Raw genomic sequence first — 18,166 nt, forward strand, 5'->3', positions numbered from 1 at the left:
CAGAAAACAATGTAAGAGTAAAGATAGAACATGTCTGCAGGAAAAAGATGTTTTCTTAACAGGACAGAGCCTCTGACGATCGACCTCGCAGAAGCTATGGATAAAGGCCTAGGACAAGATCAAGACTGTCAAAATATCAGCAGAAATGGGCACTATCACAAAAAGTCATAACTAAAAAGCTATTGGAAATTGATGGCAAGTGGTGAAAAGAGTCAGATTTTTTCCTCCTCAGGGAAATGGTTCCCACACCCATGCTGTGGTGGATGGCCCTTTAACTGTATCGTGGGTTTGGCTTAATGCTTCTTGTACTATAATGTTAATCTTGGTCCCCAAAATTGCTTACATGACTGTCTGCATAGAAGACACTGAGGGACTCTGCCCCCAGTTAGTTCTGATTGGTAAATAAAGAAGCTGATATCCAATGGCTGGGCAGGTCAGACAGAGGCAGGACTTTTAGGAATCTGGGCTTGGGACATAGAGGAATGAGGAAGAAGAAGATCTGAAAATAGTGAATGACAGGGAGGCATAGCTCACATGTGAAGGAGCTAGAAAAGGGTAGCCCAGTTGGGCAGCCCTCTGGGTTTATGGCAGCCAAGGTCGAAAATAGAATTTAGTTTAAGTAATAACTCAGGGTTATCATCGGGAGGTGGATTAACTGCTTGGAGGTTAGGAAGTGGCCCAGCTATTACACTGTTTAAGGCATATCAAAATATAAAGGTTTTGTGTGTGTGTGTGTGTGTGTGTGTGTGTGTGTGTGTGTGTGTGTTTCATTTGGGGACACAAAGCATTGGGGCGAGTATCAGAAGTCCTACAATGGGATTTTATTTAAATTTTTAATTCTACATACACCCACATACACAGAGGCAACAGTAAGTGAACTCAGTCTGTTTTTTAAATGAACACACAAAGTTGGGAGGGCAAAGTGGTGGATGGGTTGTAAGAGGAGTTCAAGGAGAAGGAATTTGGGGAAGGATTTGATCAACACATTACATGTGTTTCATAGGTATTGTTGCTAGGTAGAACTATTGACCATTCCCCTTTGACAGCTCGCATAATGCTTTCTGGTATTATGAAAACTAGTTTTAATGAAGAGTCTCTGGGGTTAGGTACAGTATTGAAAGATACTCCTGAAGATGTAATAAGTGGTAGGCATATCTTGGTGGTAACCAAAAACTCTCTAATGGGACAAAAGACTGAATCAACTGGAAGCAAACCATGCCAGGTTCTAGAAACCTAGCAAACTATCTAGGCTGTGGAGGAGGTCATGGACCTTAGAGGACCACCTACTCCTGCCGATTTACTGAGTCAGCATAATTTCTAACTGCATTTTATACAGTATCCTTATATCCACAGGTAAGTGTAGCTCTCAGTCCTCCTGAGAGAAGCTTCTCTTTGCAGCAGAGATCGTCTCCGAAAACATCAAGTAGTCAAAATACAGGGAAGAGTTTATTGTGGGATTTTCAGCATCAATAAGATATATTTATAGCACAACTCCTACATCTACGGCCCTGTGACCCCCGCAGTAGATTGCTAAGGCCCAGAAGTTGACTTGAGTTTGTAACTTCTAGAAATGACAGGGAAGCTACACTTATGAATCCTTAAACATATGGCTACATAAAATAAGAACTGGACAATGACAACATTAATAGACATACTAATATGGGAGAGGAAACTCTTAAGGGAGTCCACCCATATACAAAGCATTACAAGCTCCTGATGATTATTAAGAGGCAGAAAATCATGCTTTCCCAGGGATGAGCCCTGTCTTAGTTAGGGTTTTACTGCTGTGAACAGACACCATGACCAAGGCAACTCTTATAAGGACAACATTTAATAGGGGCTGGCTTACAGGTTCAGAGGTTCCGTCCATTATTACTAAGGCAAGAGCATGGCAGCATCCAGGCAGGCACAGTCAGGTTCTACATCTTCTTCTGAAGGCTGTCAATGGAAGACTAACTTCCAGGTCCCTAGGAGTGGGTCTGATAGTCCACACCCACAGTGACACACCTACTCCAATGAGGCCACACCTCCAAATAGTGCCACTCCCTGGGCCAAGAATATATAAACCATAACAAGCCCCAAATTGGTTACCCAGCCCCAAGTGCTCAGGCCCAGATTAAATGTACACACAAATGACACTAAATTAGCTCACTAGGTTGTCTTTAAATACTTATGCATTATTAGTGTGTGTGTGTGTGTGTGTGTGTGTGTAAGATTGAACAAGATGTGTGCTCATCAAACAGATATAATTATAGCACTGTGTTATAACAGACTATTCTTACTATAATATGTATCTAAGGAAAATCATCAACATCTGTTCTCACTGGAGATTTCTCTGATTTTTCTCCTTTTCACCTGCTAGGACAATGATAGATTTTCCTATCTGCCAGTCTCATTAGTTTTGAAGTTCACTCAATTAAGCTAAGAATTTTTTTTCTTTCTTCGGCACATTCTTGTTGTGTACCCACTCCTCTTCCTCCCTTTTACAGAGAGAACATTTATCCAGTACCATTGGACTTTGCGATGATGTCATTTGTTTTTATTATTTTACAGGCAGTCATATGTTAGAGATTGCCTTCAAAGGAAACATGAAAGTTGGACTTTTGAGAAGTATATGCACTATTAAACAGTATAAAAAGGTTTGGAGCTGGAATGAGTACATTTGGCATTACAGTTATGCTGAGTAGCCTATAGAGAGAGGAGGTTCGCACTTAATCATGAGGAAAGGCTCACTGGAGAAGGGATGTTGCTAAAAGCAGGACTTGAAGTCTAACAACATAACCCTCGTCCTGCCTGTTGTATGTCTGTGTTGCAATGTATGTGTGTGTTGCATGTTTGAGCACCTATGTTAAGTCACAGATCCCAGAGAAGAGTGATAACTCTCCCACTCCATCACACTCTGCTCTTCTGCCAGAATCTCTCACAACCTGGAGCTAATTGTGTGTCTGCTTGCTTGTTAATTGTTTCAGTGAAGCTGCTAGCCGGCAAGTCCCAATAATCCTATTGTTGTCATACAGCCCCACCCCTCCGAGCAGTGGGGTCACAAGCAAGGCAAGTAAGACCATGTACAGCTTTCAAGTGGGCGCTGAAGGTACAAACCCAGGTCCTTGTGCTTACGCAACAATTATTCTCCCCAACAGAGCCTTTCCCTGGCCCCTTGTGAGTTTCTTGACTGTGGATTCAATGTGAATACATGCTCCTTCCTCCACACCCTCTGTGCCATCGTGGACTGTGTCTCTGAAATTATCAGCCAAAATACACCCATTCTTCCCTGAGTTGTCACAGCTACAAGAGGAGAACCACAGCCTGTTAGCAATGTACTCGTATAAATGCAAGATCGGGACATTTTTCCAATGCAACAGAACTATAATTATTTTTTCCTACAAACACTCCTCTATGAAGTGACTGATGAACATTCTATCGCCATACTGATATGCTATTTCAAAAGGGAAGTGTACTGTGACGAGCACAATTTCTTGATATTAGGTGATATGGATCTCTCACTATAACTCAGCATCATTATCTGCATTCTGTATTAAAACTTTCCATGGTAAGTAGATATTAATGAAGTAAGGAGACCGGATCACTTTACAACTCTGAATATAATCACCAATGTAAAAAGTTGACAGATTGTTATGAGGCCACTCCATAAAACATTCACCCTAGAATGAAGAATGGAGGAGTAGGCTAAGACAAACCCCACCAGAGGATCAGCCTTGGCCTTACTGAGAGATACAGGCACTACTGCACTGCCTCTTGTGAGAGACAAAGGAGGACACACACAACGAAACACTCTTGCCCTCAGATGACATTGAATCTAGTTGACCTTCCAGATCTTACTGCTAATCTAGAGACAACAGGAATGAAAGAGAGCAGAAAATAATTCTGAATCAGTCCAAGAGAGTAGGAAAGAGTTTTAAGAAAAGCTACCTAGTTTCTCATACAACCAAAAGTTAAGAGCAGGGTGGGGTATTTTACAAGACAGAAAGGAGCCAAACTCAGAGTGTGGCCATTTTGGATTTACAGTAAGAAGGTATGTGATTCTGTGGTCACTGAGGACATTTATACTCAGGGACCGACAGCGTTACAATCTGAGTCATCTGTAATGAAGGGTGACTTTGGACAGTATCAACAGCTGGACACCTGAACTGGTTAAAAAAAAATACCCCTCATGGGAATCAAAAATAAATATTTTAATATTTAAGTATTTTCATTTTGCTAGTTTCTTAAACATCTGGGATTACTGTCCAGTGCTGCCCCCAGAGGTTGAAAAGCATAGACAGCTGTGCGTCAGCTAGGGACAATGGCTGACAGAAAAAGCAACAGGATCCAGGTTCCTGGTTTCCACCCTTCTTTTAGTTGACTCTGATCAGGGTTTAGAACGCTCCATTTGTAGCAAATTCTTGATAGAATTTTGGACATTTTTCATGGTCAGTTTCCCTCTAAAAGCTTGTGGTATATCTACCATATTTTTTAAATGATGCCATTTGAATCATAGTAAGATGAAATTCTGGGGAAGACATTTCCCTCTGCCTCCTATCCAGTCCTGTACTGTAAATATACCAGCATGCAAACTTTGAGGGAAACCATCCGATGTGTAATTATGGTAAATTTAAAAATCTTGACAGAAAACGTAGTTTAAAGAAATTGTGTATTTCCTATGGAGCATTTATGAGTCCTGTTAAGACAAGAGGTAATTGGCATTTCCAAGGTGAGAACAAAATCTAGGCCCAGGCAACAGAGACAAAATAATTTCGGGATTTGAGATGCCTCTGGATAAACAATGTAGAGCTCAGCTATTGGACAGTCACTCTAGATGGCCATCCCTCCTTAAAGCTCAACTTTGAGGTTACTTATTCCTGCCTCTCTATTAGGACAGATGCACTCTGTGCTCTGGGTTCATCAGTGAGCTAAGCTTTCCAGCTCTGGCCTTGTCTTTAATCAGCTCTGTGTGCAGAAAGCATGAAGATCTCCTGCTTTCTGCTGCTGGTCCTCTTTCTGTCCTGCTTCCAGATGAACTCAGGTAAGTACCAAGAACTGCCCCTGACCTGAGCTGAGTACAGTGGGTCCCAGAATAGATGAAAAAGTAGTTCGGTGTCTAAGGAGCGATCAGCAGGACAGCATTCCAAGGCTCAAAAGCCTGTAGCAAATTAACATCAGGGGCTTCAGCTTGTGTCCTAGGTATCAGGCAATGAGCCTGACCAGCTAGTAATTAATAGAGATTTCCAAGATCTTCAACCCACTTCCTGTCATGGTTCCCTAGAAAATACTCTTTGTAGAAACCATTCTTTCTTACCCCCAGGGAGGCATAGCTCACCAAGAGGTCAGATTTCTATCAAGACACAGGCACTCACTCCTTAATGACCTTTCACAGGACCATTTAACCATTAACATGACCACAATACAGTTGGCTAAAGAGAAATGTGAACTTGATGTTTTTTATTAGGTAGTTTGGTGACAAATGACAAATATCTTGAAAGGCTGTATGTAGGAAGCATAGCCCTTGAATGAAATACAAGGGCTGTCATTTGAACTCATTCCTTACAATTTCCTTGTAAATAAAAAGGAGTTATGATCACTATTTCTTGGATAGTTTACCCCAGTCTTATGACTGGTGACCAGTAAGTCAAGAGCACAGTCCAATAGACCAGGAATCAAGTTGACCATCGTCAAATTAAGGAGGTCTTGAACTCAAAATGTAACTGAATTACTTCAGGCAGAGCCCATAGTCACTTTCTTGTGATGAACACAATTTGGTAAAGGAAAGCCAGAAAGTGATTCTTTTTTTTTTTTTTTTATTAACTTGAATATTTCTTATGTACATTTCGAGTGTTATTCCCTTTCCCGGTTTCCGGGAAAACATCCCCTTCCCTCCCCCCCCTTCCTTATGGGTGTTCCCCCTCCCCCCATTGCCGCCCCCCCCCCCGACAGTCTAGTTCACTGGGGGTTCAGTCTTAGCAGGACCCAGGGCTTCCCCTTCCACTGGTGCTCTTACTAGGATATTCATTGCTACCTATGAGGTCAGAGTCCAGGGTCAGTACATGTATAGTCTTTAGGTAGTGGCTTAGTCCCTGGAAGCTCTGGTTACTTGGCATTGTTGTACATATGGGGTCTCGAGCTCCTTCAAGCTCCTCCAGTATGGCGCAGCAAGATGCAATGGTCAGCTAGGGATGTACTCCAATAGAATGAGAATCGAAAAGGGGCTGGGAGACTCCATCGTGGTCCAAGGTCTGCCTTTGTGGCCTTTCTGCTCTGTGAACAGCAATGACTTCACATTTGTCATCCGTTAGATCAGAGAGACATTGAATGAACTGTGTTCTGATTCTCTCTTTGGCTTAAAACCGTCCTATGTTTAACCTTCCTCTACTTAGCCTTGGTTTATTTTTTGATATGATGTAATATTCAGAAGAACAACAAAGGGGAGAAAATGAAATTTTTTATCTCCCAACTCAGTATACAGAAAAACCAGGGCAATATGAGCTTCAAGGAGCTGGTCACATGGCATCCACATGATACTGTTGTCTCCTTGACACAACTGAGAACAGCATGGGAGGAGAATATCAGTTGTGGATTATCTAGGTTATCTATAGGTGATTGTCTTTGTTGTGTTAACTGAGGGAAGAAGATCTGCCCATTAAAAAAAGTCACCATTTCCAGGGTTTAGGGCCTGGACTATAAGAGACTTCCGAAGTTTAGTTAAGCACTGGCATGCATGCGCGCTCTCTCTCTCTCTCTCTCTCTCTCTATCTCTCTCTCTCTCTTTCTCTCTCTCTCTCTCTCTCTCTCTCTCTCTCTGCTTTTGATTGTGGTTGTGTCAACTAACTTCTTCAAGTTCCAGCCACCTTAATGTCCTTGTACTGATAGATTTCAAGTTCCAGCCACTTTAATATTCTTGTACTGATAGATTTCTACTTCTAATTATGAACTAAGCCCTTTCTCTCATAAGTTGTTTTGGTCAGAATATTCTGTCATAGCAACTGGAAAGGAAACTACAAAAAGCCATGGTCCAAACTCAGAGAGCCATGAATAAGTACAAGCTTCCTCAGTCTCTCCATTTTATATATTCCATGGTGCAAGCCTAGGAAGGGCCCCATTCACAGTTAAAATGGGTCAGGCTACCATCAATTAACACAATCAAGATCATTTCCCACAGGCATACATACAAGAGGCCCATCTCCCAAAGGACTCTCAAGATTCTGTCAATTTAATCATTTAAATACACAACAAATACACTGATCGAAAACAAAGAGGAGGAGCACACATAGGAATACTTAGATTGATGATGTCATTAGGAGAAACAAAGCAATGTGGGCCCCTGTCGAAGAGCTTTCAAAACTTGATTTCTACTGCTCGCTCTAGTGTCAGACAATCAGCTGCAAGCACTTCACCAGGGAACACAGTGAACACAGGGAACACAGAATATGCTGATCATGCTCTTAGAATCTTCTCAGCACAAGCAACACCACAAAAGGAAACAAAACCTGAAGGTGGTCACCTCAGGAGGGTCCGACTGGGAATGATCGTTGTAAAAGCCAACATTAGATTTAGCTCATGGCTCTTTCAACAATCACACCACAGAAGTGAGAACCCATAGAATGTAGAGAAAGGCTGTGAGACAGAGCTCAGGAAGAGGGATTTAGTATGAGCAAGTGAGTGGTTTAGGCTGTGATGCTTCTCTGAGATAGTGCTGGGGTGGGACATCAGAGTGTCGCTCCATGTCCTCCCACCACCATAGCTCCACTGTCCCACGGAGGAGTTTGTGGTGATGAGAGTGCGCTACGGCCAGAGATGGTGGATCTTCCTTGTCTCAAAATTAATAGAAAAGAAAGTGTCCTTCATTTGCTCTTCCTAGTGTAATAACCACAAATCCATATAGCTATTGAGCTGTGGGACTCACCCTCGTAAGTTAGTTCAGCTCAGATTTTCAGTTGTGGAATTTTTTTCTTTAAATAGTAGAATTTGTGTAGCGGTCTTGTGACCTCATCAAGCGTGCTAAAGATCACTACAGCTATAGTGCTAAAGATCACTACATCTGAGGTTCTCCTGTTCCTTTTTTTTTTTTGCAGGTGCTGGCCTTGACACAATGAAATGTGTCCGAGGAAAAAACAACTGTCACATGCACAAATGCCCGTGGTTTTTTGTTCTAATTAGCACCTGTTATTCAGGAAAAGGCAGCTGTTGCCAAAAACGTCGTTGGTTTACCAGGAGTCACGTGAACAACGTGTAACCATTGCTTCAATAAAGGAAAACACTCTGAAGTGTAGCTTCTTCATACTAAAAATGAGTCTTCAATGAATCTGTATTATGTTGAGAAAACATGGGCATTTCAGGGCACCTGCATTGAAGAACAGGCCAGATGCCCTTGTCTGATCAAGAAAAAATTATGGCCAAGAATTAAGCAAATATGATCCCATTTGATTTTTCAAGAAATGTACTATTGAGAGAGGACCAAATAGAAAGTTAACTCGAGTGGCAAAAGTAGGAAGCAGGGGCCCAGAGCCACTTCTACCTGTATTAGTTTATGCAGTCAGGGCCCGTCCCTCCTTCACATTTGCAGTTTCTCTGCAGCCACAAGTACTGGCTCCTTTGGACCCAATTATAATCATTGTATTTATGTTTCCGAATCCACTGGCCACGATTCCCACCCCACGTTGGGACCAACAGAAAGACTCCTGCAACACTCTTCAGAGATGCTGATGACTTTATACCTGTAATCCACTAACTTGTTTCCCACATGAATCTAGAAAGACTTTATACATAGGAGGCTGCCAGTGTAGTGAGCAGAGAGTAAGGGTAATTCCATGTGCTAACATGAAGGAGGAAAGACACACAGCTACTTTTTTTTCTTAGATTTATTTTTTCCATCTTTATTAAATTGGGTATTTCTTATTTACATTTCAAATGTTATTCCCTTTCCTGGTTTCCAGGCCAGCATCCCCCTAACCTCTCCCCCTCCCCTTCTATTGGGTGTTCCCCTCCCCATCTGCCCCCATTACCACACTCCCGCCAACAACCCCGTTCACTGGGGGTCCAGCCTTGGCAGGACCAAGGGCTTCCCCTTCCACTGGTGTTCTTACTAGGCTATTCATTGCTACCTACGAATTTGGAGCCCAGGGTCAGTCCATGTATAGTCTTTGGGGAGTGGCTTAGCCCCTGGAAGCTCTGATTGGTTGGCATTGTTGTTCATATGGGGTCTCAAGCCCTTTCAGCTCTTTCAGTCCTTTCTCTGATTCCTTCAACAGGAGTCCCGTTCTCAGTTCAGTGGTTTGTTGCTGACATTCGCCTAAGTATTTCCCATATTCCGGCTGTGTCTCTCATGAGAGATCTACATCCGGTTCCTGTCGACCTGCACTTCTTTGCTTCATCCATCTTATCTAGTTTGGTGGCTGTATATGTATGGGCCACATGTGGGGCAGGCTCTGGGTGTTCCTTCAGCCTCTGTTCTAAACTTTGCCTCCTTATTCCCTCCTAAGGGTATCCTTGTTCCCCTTTTAAAGAAGGAGTGAAGCATTCACATTTTCATCATCCTTCTTGAGTTTCATGTGTTCTGTGCATCTAGAGTAATTCAAGCATTTGGGCTAAGAGTCACTTATTAATGAGTGCATACCATGTGTGTTTTTCTGTGATTGGGTTACCTCACTCAGGAAGATATTTTCCAGTTCCATCCATTTGCCTATGAATTTCATAAAGTCATTGTTTTTGATAGCTGAGTAGTATTCCATTGTGTAGATGAACCACATGTTCTGTATCCATTCCTCTGTTGAAGGGCATCTGGGTTCTTTCCAGCTTCTGGCTATTATAAATAAGGCTGCTATGAACATAGTGGAGCATGTGTCTTTGTTAAATGTTGGGGCATCTTTTGGGTATATGCCCAAGAGAGGTATAGCTGGGTCCTCAGGTAGTTCAATGGTATTGGCACAAAGACAGACAGTTTGACCAATAAAATAAAACGTTTTTAATTTTGAATATTGTGTTTTGTTTTCTAGGTTTTGAGAGTTTGTTGTGTTGGGGATTTTTGGTTGTTTTGTTTTGTTTTTGAAAAAGAACTTAAAGTTGTATGGATAAGGAGAAAGAGAGGATCTGGAAGGACTTGGCAGAGGGGAAGAATATGATCAAAAATATATTTATATTTTTAAAAATCATTTTAAATAGTAAAAAAATGAAAAAGAAAAATCCAACACCAGATAGATGCACAGCAGAATTCTGCAAGACTTCCGAATAAGTGCCATAGCCATTTTTAAAGAAGAAAAAAGAAGACAAGGAAAGGGATGGAGGGATGGAGGAAGGAAGGTAAGGAGGAAGGGGTGGGGGGAGAAAGGAAGGAAAGGAACACTCCCAACCTCCTTCATGAATCCGCGATTACTCTAATATCAAAACCAGGTAAAGAAACAACAGAAAGAAAGGAAGGAAGAAAGGAAGGAAGAGAGAGAGAGAGAGAGAGAGAGAGAGAGAGAGAGAGAAGGAAGGAAGGAAGGAAGGAAGGAAGGAAGGAAGGAAGGAAGAAAACTGAAAACTTCAAGCCAATATCCCTGATGAATATGGACTGAAAAATACTCATCAAACAGCCCGATGGAACAGGCCTTTGATTCCAGCATTAGGGAGGCAACGGCAGGTGGATCTCTGAATTTGAAGCCAGCCTAATCTACAGAGAGAGTTCCAGACCAGCCAGAGATACACAGAAAAACCCTATCTTGAAAACAACAAAGAAAGAAACAAAAATACTCAATAAAATACTTTCAAACGGAATACAGACCTATATCAAAAAGATGATCCACCATGACCGAGTTGACTTTTTCCCTGAAACTCAGGGAAGGTGCAACATATACAGGTCAATAAATTCAATAAATCACATAAGAATATTTAAAGGTAAAAAAATCCACAATATCATCTCAATGGGTAGAGAAAAGGCCTTTGACTATATCTAGCATGCCTTCATGATATAAGTCCTGGAGAATATAGAACAAGAGGGAACGTACCTCGATATAACAAAAGTTATATACAAAATCCCACAGGCAATATATTAAATGGAGGCAGGCTTGAAGCAATGCAACTGAAGTCAGGAATGAGACAGGAATGATCTTCATTCCTTTCAATATTGTACTTGAAGCACTAGCCAGAGCAATAATGAAAGTAAGGGGATGTAAATACAGAAAGAAGAAATCAAACTACCCCTGTTTGCAGATGATCAAACAGTATATGTCAAATAGCCTAAAAATTCTGCCAGAAAACTTCTAGAAATGTTAAATGAACTCGGAAATTTGACAGGATACAGAATCAACTTGAACAAATAAATATCTTTACTGTATACCACCAAGAAACACATAGAAGAGGCAATAATGGCTACACCCATTCACAATAGCCTCAAAAAAAAGAGAAGGGGAGGGAAGAGAGAAAAGGGAAAAAAAGGAAAGGAAGGGAAGTGAGGAAAGGAAATGAAAGGAAAAGAAAGGGAAAAGAAACATCTAGTAATAAACCTAATCAGGGCTGGAGAGATGGCTCTGAAGTTACGAACACTGGCTGCTCTTCCAGAGGTCCTGAGTTCAATTCCCAGCAACCACATGGTGGCTCACAACCATCTATACTGGAATCCAATACCCTCTTCTGGTGTGTCTGAAGACAGCTACAGTGTACTCATATAAATGAGATAAATAAATACATACATATATAATATACATATATATATTTAATCAAGGACCATGCCTTTAATTCCAACATTCAGGAGACAGAGGCAGGTGGATCTCTAATTCAAAACTCAAACAGCACAGTAATGATACACACAGATTGACAGTAACCAACAGTTCTCTAATTGCACTTAAGACCTGCTCAACAAGAGGGAAATCATGCTTGGTACTGGAAACCTAGCCAGCTACCCAGGGTTAGTGAAGTTGTGCATCTTGAAAAAAAGAGCTTACAACTACAACTTTACTAAGGCAGCATGATCTCTAACAACTTTCCAAACATTTGTCTATATACCCACAAATAAGTATAGTCTTCGCCCCTGACCAAGGAAACCTCTCTTTTCAATAGGTGGAGACCATTTCAGAAAACCACTGGAAATAATTAAAATGCAGCATTGTGAAACTTAGTTCCAAGTGACTCTTCTAAAACACACCTAAGGTTCAGAGTTAATACACTGAAGTGGACAGAAAGATTATAAATCAGGGATTTGCTGTCAGATTGTGTCTCTTATGAATGTCAGGGACTATACCCACAAATTCTTACCAACACAACTGTCTACACATGAGCTGAACAAGGAGGACACCAATGGGCATGCCAAGTGGATAGGGGCAAAGCCCACAAGGTTTCAACCCTACACAAAGAACTACAGTCCACCAAGAATGCTGAGAGCAGGCTAGACCATACCAACTGGTTGTCCAATATCAAAGGTCGGCCCTGAAAAATTATGTCAAAGTAGTGTTATACAGATTGAACAGATTACATTTAGTAATATGTATATTAAAAACAATTAGTGAAAAAAGGGAGGAGCATGAATTTAAAGAGAGCAATGAGGATCATATGGGACGATTTGAGGTCAAGGGAAGTAGAAAAGGATAAAAATCAAAAATAAATAAAAATACGTTCAATACTTATTAAGTAATTAGTTAATTAATTGAGTAAATAATGCATGGATGGCTAAAGTTTAGATCCAAAAATCTGTTTGTAAAATATTCCAGCAAGACAAGTGCGGGTGCCAAGAGAATGGGGCTAAATTCGTGGAAGGGGCTCACTAGTTGTGAAGACTTGGAAAGAGTACACAATGGAGTCCCCAGAAAGAACCCCAGTCCTCCTACGCAGGGGCTCTACTGAAGATTGCTTCCCTCCTCACAAGGTGTGTTTTCTCTGACACGATCGACGTAGGTAAAGAATAACCCACTTCCTTAACATCTTCTGCTGTAAACACTGTGTTATATTTACATTTGCTTCATACGAATATATTCTGATGTTACAAAAAGGAAAAAATTAAAACCAACTTTCTGCTATGAAGAAAAATGCTTCTCCAGGGGGCCGTCATTTCTTAAAATTAACACGGCTCCTTAGGGGCTCCTGTAACACACAAAGTAGACGGACTTGAGCTTCCTCCCCCATCAAACCACAAACTGCAGGAGGCGGTCCTTCCTTGTTTATTTTAAGTCACTCAATATTCAGGATCCAGGGAACCATGGACAACTCTGAAGCCCAAAACCCACAGAATTTTTCCAAACTAGAGCTTACCACTGCAAACCATGCATTGGACTGTGCTCCTTAAAGAAACTCCCACTAAGTTTCTTCTCCCGAGGCTGGGATGAGTCTTCTCACTACCAGGATCCCCCTGGAAAACCCTACATTCTATATTGTGCCTCTCTTCTCTTGGGTCTGTGAGGTTAACTTTGTTTTCTAAGACTTTTCCTGACTTATCAGGATGTAAAAGAACACAAAGCAAGTCAAACACAAACATATTCTGAACATCCTGTTGGGGCAAACACTAGGGACCCTTGGCCAGCCAAGGCAACAAAGAAGACCAACATTAAGAAATATGTTATGCTTTCTTTTTTTTCTCTCGATTTTATTCCCCTCCCAGTCCACCCCTGAGAGTTCCACATCCCAGACCTCCTCCCCATTCTCCCCCTTCATTCCCCCCAACCCTGACTCCACAAGGATGTCCCCACCGTACCCACCCTGCCAGACTTCTAAACTTCCTGGGCCCTCCAGTCTCTCTCTTGAGGTTAGGTGCATCTTCTCTAACTGAACCCAGACCCAGGAGCCCATTGCTGCATATGTGTTGGAACCCTCATCTCAGCTGGTGTCTGCTGCCTCTTTGGTGATCCAGTGTCTGAGAGATCTCGGGGGTCCAGGTTATTTGAGGCTGCTGGACTCCTACAGGGTTGCCCTCCCCCTTAGCTTCCTCCAGCTTCTCCCTAATTCAACCATAGGGATCAGCAGTTTCTGTTCATTGGTTGGGTGCACATTCTCCATTTCCATCCCTGTAGTTCTTACAGACAGGAAGACTTATGGGTCAGAGTTTTGGCTGTGGGATAGCAATCCCATCCCTCACTTGATGCCCTGTCTTTCTGTTGGAAGTAGAGCTTCAATGATTTATGTTATGCCTTCTTATAGGCCCATGTTCAACTGTAGTTTAAATATACCAGTACACTATATCTTAAAACTCATAATTTATCAATTTTCCCTATGGCAAGATGTCATCTTCCAGTGAAACAGCTTGGAAGTACATTTCGCTTGGACGTATGTTTCGCCTCCCTAGAACACAGCTTTGGTCTTGCTCTATAAAGGTAAATGCACAAGCAACCCCTGAGGGAAAACAGCAGCACTTCAGGAAACAAGTGTGAATGGCCCATGAGCTATTAGATCCATGAGGCAAGAAGAAAATGTTGTATTAAAAATCAGATAATTTGAAGAAAATATTATCAGTTTAAGATTTACTGGCAATACTTACAAATATGCGTGGGTTTGGGAGAACAATTTGTTTTCATTACCTGTACTACATAATTTTTATGTAAAGGTATTAGGGAACACACTGGGTTTTTTCATAATTACTCACTAAAAGAAATATAGTATGCAATCACGTTGTAATTTCTATGCTGTCTGAAAGATTTTGCTGGATGTATATGCTGTGGGAGAAAAATAAAGTTGTTGGTGCTTACTTGTAGGAGCTTGCCTTTTGATCTTGTTGAAGTTTGATTCATCGATCCAGTGCGTGTACATGTGCATGTGTGATTTCCCTTTCCTTTTTTCCAATGATCTTTTGTAGCCCCCATAGAGTTTTTTCACCAGCTTCTTGTGGCCCCCAATGGAATTCTTCATCAGCCCCCTCCCAACTCCACACTTTGACTGTCAAAGCCAGTATTTGAAAATAATTTAAGAATATGAAAGACAAATTATAGTGCAGAAGAAGTAGGAAGGAGGGAGAGATACAAAATTAGAGTTAAAAAATGCATTGATAGTCACTCAAGAATTTCTATGACTGAAGAAATCATAGAGAATACAGGAAACAATGACGGAAATAAATTACCAAAGAATACAGAGGACATATTTTCAGAGACAAAAAAGTCATATAACTCCTAAATTGAAAAAAATCTACAAAATTCAAAGTAGGTGTACAAAAAGAGAGTAATATGTCTGTACACACACACACACATACACACACACACACACACACACACACACACACACACACACTATGCTCTCCAGTAGTGACCTAGTTTAGCATCCCTTTATTTATGCAGTCTCACTGCCCTCTGACCTCTCGGGTATCTCTGTCAGGTGTTCCTTTCCATCCCAGTCGAGCTTGGTGTCCTCGTCCCTGATCCTTGGTCCCTGATTTGTGACTCCCTCTGGAGATATCTGATGTGAGGCCATGCTTATGCCATCAGGGATGAGGAAAGCGGGTTCTCTCACCAGCTTGGCGCCTTACGCTGAAACAGATGCAACTGGATCTATGGGAGCACTCTTAGCACACATCTCTGGAGTGGCCCACCTAACCACCTGCCCTGCCCTATTCACCTCAGTGTTCATGGTGACCATGGCCATAGCTACTCACAAAATGGAAGGTTCAGGGAAGGACCCTGTTTCCCCATACTCTGCTGAGGAATGCAGGATAACAAACTCTCAAACTGGAATGACGGTCCACTTGTGAGAAATTAACCAAAAAATTGTCACAGGATGGTTGGAGCTCTATAAACATAACCATTAGAACCAAGCACCTACTTGACTAGGAGCAGGAAATTCCAATCCCCCAAGTCCCTTTCTGGGACATAGTTTTCCTTTCACTTTGTGATGTGAAGGATCATGCCTAGCAACCGCCTTCTATGAGGTTCTATTTCTTGTCTTGCTTCAGCTACGTAACAACTGCCTAATAATAATGTCATCCCAGTTTTGAAGAAAAAAAAAAAACACTAAGTTGCAGAAATGTCTGTAGTCATGAAAGTAGGAAAGAGAGAAGGTGGTAAGACCTCCTAGACAGCTCAGTTCTTATGCTAAATGCCTCTCTGAAGGACCGGGATTCAAACAGCACAAGAGAAAGTGGCAGACATGAGACTGTATCTATTTATTCCCATGATGAGACCTCACACTACTCATCTGTTCAGTTTTTAAAGGAATTGTGTCTCCAGAGAGCTTAGCAAGCCTCCCTGATAAACTTTCCATAGATACCCCTGAAACTAGCCAGTAGTATCCCCTGAATTCCAACATACACTGTGGTCCAGAGCCTCAGGACTCCTCTGGGGCTGTCACTTTTGAGTTCCTTTCAGTGGTCTCTGTATGACACCATAGAATCACCTATCCGGTCTTTTTTGTAAGTCTTGGTTCCTCAACTGCTAACCCAGAAAGTGTGTTGACAGAGTCCACTTTATGCCTCTCGCTGAACTCCAAACTGCGGAAGACGACCTCATAGACATGGGAGCAAAATGCATGTGCTAGAATCAATGATGAGAGAGTTCATGACCTGGAGAATAATAAACTCTCCAGTTCAGTTTGGTTCACTAGACTCAAGTTGTGTGTTTGAGGAATTTGCTACGGTAGAGCTCTGGGGAAGACACAACCTCTCAAGGTACTGAATGAACGAACACCAAAGTTCTTTCTTTCCCAGACTCTCCTGTGACCTAACTTGTGACTGAGACTCCTCTCCTCTACTACCAGGGCATGTGTTACGTTTAGGAAAACCATGAGGCCAAATGATAGGGCTTTTGTTGTTGTTGTTGTTGTTGTTGTTGTTGTTGTTGTTGCTTAAAGGACAGAGCCTGCGGGATAAATTGGCAGGTAAAAGCACTCGCTGTGCAAGCCAGACAGCCTGACTTAGATCTGTGGAACTTACAGTGGAAGGAGAAGACCCATGTCCAAAAGGGGTCTGTGATCTCACACATGCCGTGGCACATGCACACTACAATTATGTATATCTCATACACATAAGATAGAGGAAGGAACGAACGAAGAAGGGAGGGAGAGAGAAAGAGAGAAATAAAAAGGAAGGAAGGAAGGAAGGAAGGAAGGAAGGAAGGAAGGAAGCTCAATCTTTGCTCTTGTACGTCTGCTTCATTCTTGTCTCAGTGACTCTGTCTCCCCACAGTTATGGGTGTCCGTCTTTTTACAGCCCATGTCTCTATTTCCACCCATCTATTTAAACTCTTTAAATTTTCTCATCCTTTTCTCTTTCTGTGTTCTCATTCTCTCTCCCTCTCTTTCTCCCTTTCTCCTTCTCTCTCTCTCTTTCCCTCTCTCCCTTCCCCCTCTCCTACTGGTACAATGACTGTATCAAAAGATCTGAAAGGTCCATGCCTTGGGACAGAGGGAGATTCGCTGTTGTGTCTGTTCTGGTTTCTCATGCAATGGGAACTGCATGAGAAACCAGAGTCCTCATTGAACCAGTCCTATGGCACAAGCTGAACCCTTATTCCTGGCAACTGGCTCAGGTAGTTGTTATGATCTCTTGATGACTCTGGGGGGCTGTTAATGCCCTTTACACAGCCTCTCCTGTTTGTCTACCATAACCAGGAATTAGTGCTTGATACTGATAACCTAAAATGCTATTTACACAATCATAGTCATTTTTAACAGAGGGGAGCATATGATGAGCTTCATTGCCTGAAACCTTTCCGTACTACCTAACCTTGAGAACACAGTAAGCCGGCATGAGATACCGACTCAGGGTACCCAAAATGACACAAAATCCACCCATATTCAAATAAAGACACAGTGCCCACAGGACTGTAAACAACTCAGGGCAACTGACAGGAATTTTGATCATTGGGGATATACACTGGATTCCAATATCACCAAAGACCCACTAATCTTTGGAGGCATGCTATCCTGATGCCTGTAAACATGGCCACAATCACGCCTTGGAGTAGCACTGGCTACTCATCCGCCTAGAACTCCCATCATCTCTGAACACTGGCTCATGTGGCCTTTGTATCCCTCCATAAAGATTGGCAGAATATCGGAGGAAAATGTTACTACCCCAACCCACGCTATGCATTTCAAAAGCAAACTAGCACCTGTCTTAGAGGAAGGAGTCGGTTCTGCGAATAATCTGAAAGGCTCAAAAGGCCGTGTAGAGCACTCACAATCACCCTCTGAATAAAGCCGATCGTTCCTTGAAACATGCCTTCCTGTGGCTAAAATGAGTTCTTTGTGAATTTCGATTCTGTTCTAAAGAGTGCAGGTATTTTGACGC

The 18,166-nt window shown here is 42.0% G+C and overlaps 1 protein-coding gene across 1 annotated transcript; it reads left to right on the forward strand.

Moving 5' to 3' along the window:
* The first annotated feature begins 4,962 nt into the window (after positions 1-4,962).
* Positions 4,963-8,227, forward strand: LOC116915081 (beta-defensin 40-like). Its single transcript, XM_032919505.1, has 2 exons — positions 4,963-5,023; positions 8,067-8,227. Exons 1-2 carry the CDS (start codon positions 4,963-4,965, stop codon positions 8,225-8,227), a joined length of 222 nt encoding a protein of 73 aa, XP_032775396.1.
* Positions 8,228-18,166: the final 9,939 nt, after the last annotated feature.

The sequence above is a fragment of the Rattus rattus genome, chromosome 13 (genome assembly GCF_011064425.1).
Source record: "Rattus rattus isolate New Zealand chromosome 13, Rrattus_CSIRO_v1, whole genome shotgun sequence".
NCBI lineage: Eukaryota > Metazoa > Chordata > Mammalia > Rodentia > Muridae > Rattus > Rattus rattus.